We start from the raw sequence: 1003 nt of genomic DNA, 5'->3' as shown, positions 1-1003 counted from the left end.
TTTTTTTTTTTACCGCATAAGAGGCTTCCATCATTGTGCTTATTTACTATTTCTTTTATTACCTCTGTTATCATCTCGTCTGTGTGACGCCCGCCTCCACCACATTGCCTGCGGGGACAGTTTTTCGATACTACACTCGGCATAGCTCAAAAGAAAAGGAAAAAAAAAGTTTGTTTGTTTTTTTTTTTACAAAAAAGAAAAACCAATCATATGCTTCGCCGCGCAGCTCCAGCCGGTGGCATTATCGCACGTTGGGGTCTCTCGAACTGCAACGTATCAATACGCCACGGCCGTCACGGCCTAACGAGACACGATTTCAGCAACGTCTTTTCCCGATCGCTTACTGAAGAGGAAATGAAAGCACTCCAACAGCAGCAGGAATACCGGCCCGTCTCTGCTGTCGTCCCCGGGAAGTTGTTCATGCGGCACTGGATAGCTGGAGAACAGGCGACGGAATCGGTTGTGGATCGTGTGATATCGGGGTTTGTTTTTGTCTGCTTCATGTTATGGGGATGTGGGTTCGCTACGCTTGGATTCAATGGAAACAGCTGCGCTCACACGGCAGTGTTGGTGTTTATTGCTTATTGGCTCTATCTACAAACTCATTGCAGGTTGCTAATATCGGCACTAGCCACGCTTGCTGTCCTGCATTTGATAGTGAATTAGTAACGTTGTGTGTACATCCAACAATACCGTTTACCCTTTCAGTGCGATTGACTTTTGGTTGTGTTCCGTGTAAAAAAAAAAAAAGACGGCAGGAGGATATGGGTGTTTTTTTTTATTATTTCGTTAAATGTACGAAAACCGCTTTCGTTTGTGCGGTTGGAGTGCATGCGGTCGCTCCGGCTTGTTATGCAAGTATATTAAAGGTCACAGCCGCCTTTTGACCACAACCTCCAAACTATGACAAGCGGAACATGTGCCTGATGCCGAAGGCTTCAAAACGTAGGAGGGAAAGAGGGGATGACAATTGTATTAGTGATAGTGACAGTAAGAAGGGAAG

General features: G+C 45.6%; 1 protein-coding gene across 1 annotated transcript; it reads left to right on the top strand.

Moving 5' to 3' along the window:
- Positions 1 to 210: 210 nt before the first annotated feature.
- On the top strand, positions 211 to 666 carry TEOVI_000849000 (uncharacterized protein; the record flags this gene model as incomplete). Its single annotated transcript, XM_067222410.1, has 1 exon — positions 211 to 666. One exon carries the CDS (start codon positions 211 to 213, stop codon positions 664 to 666), a length of 456 nt encoding a protein of 151 aa, XP_067078511.1.
- Between the last annotated feature and the right edge of the window lie 337 nt (positions 667 to 1003).

This window comes from Trypanosoma equiperdum (genome assembly GCF_001457755.1).
Source record: "Trypanosoma equiperdum strain OVI genome assembly, contig: ctg_1627, whole genome shotgun sequence".
In the NCBI taxonomy this organism is placed as follows: domain Eukaryota; phylum Euglenozoa; class Kinetoplastea; order Trypanosomatida; family Trypanosomatidae; genus Trypanosoma; species Trypanosoma equiperdum.
Note: the sequence above shows the minus strand (reverse complement) of the source record. Positions and strands in the feature narration are given on the sequence as shown.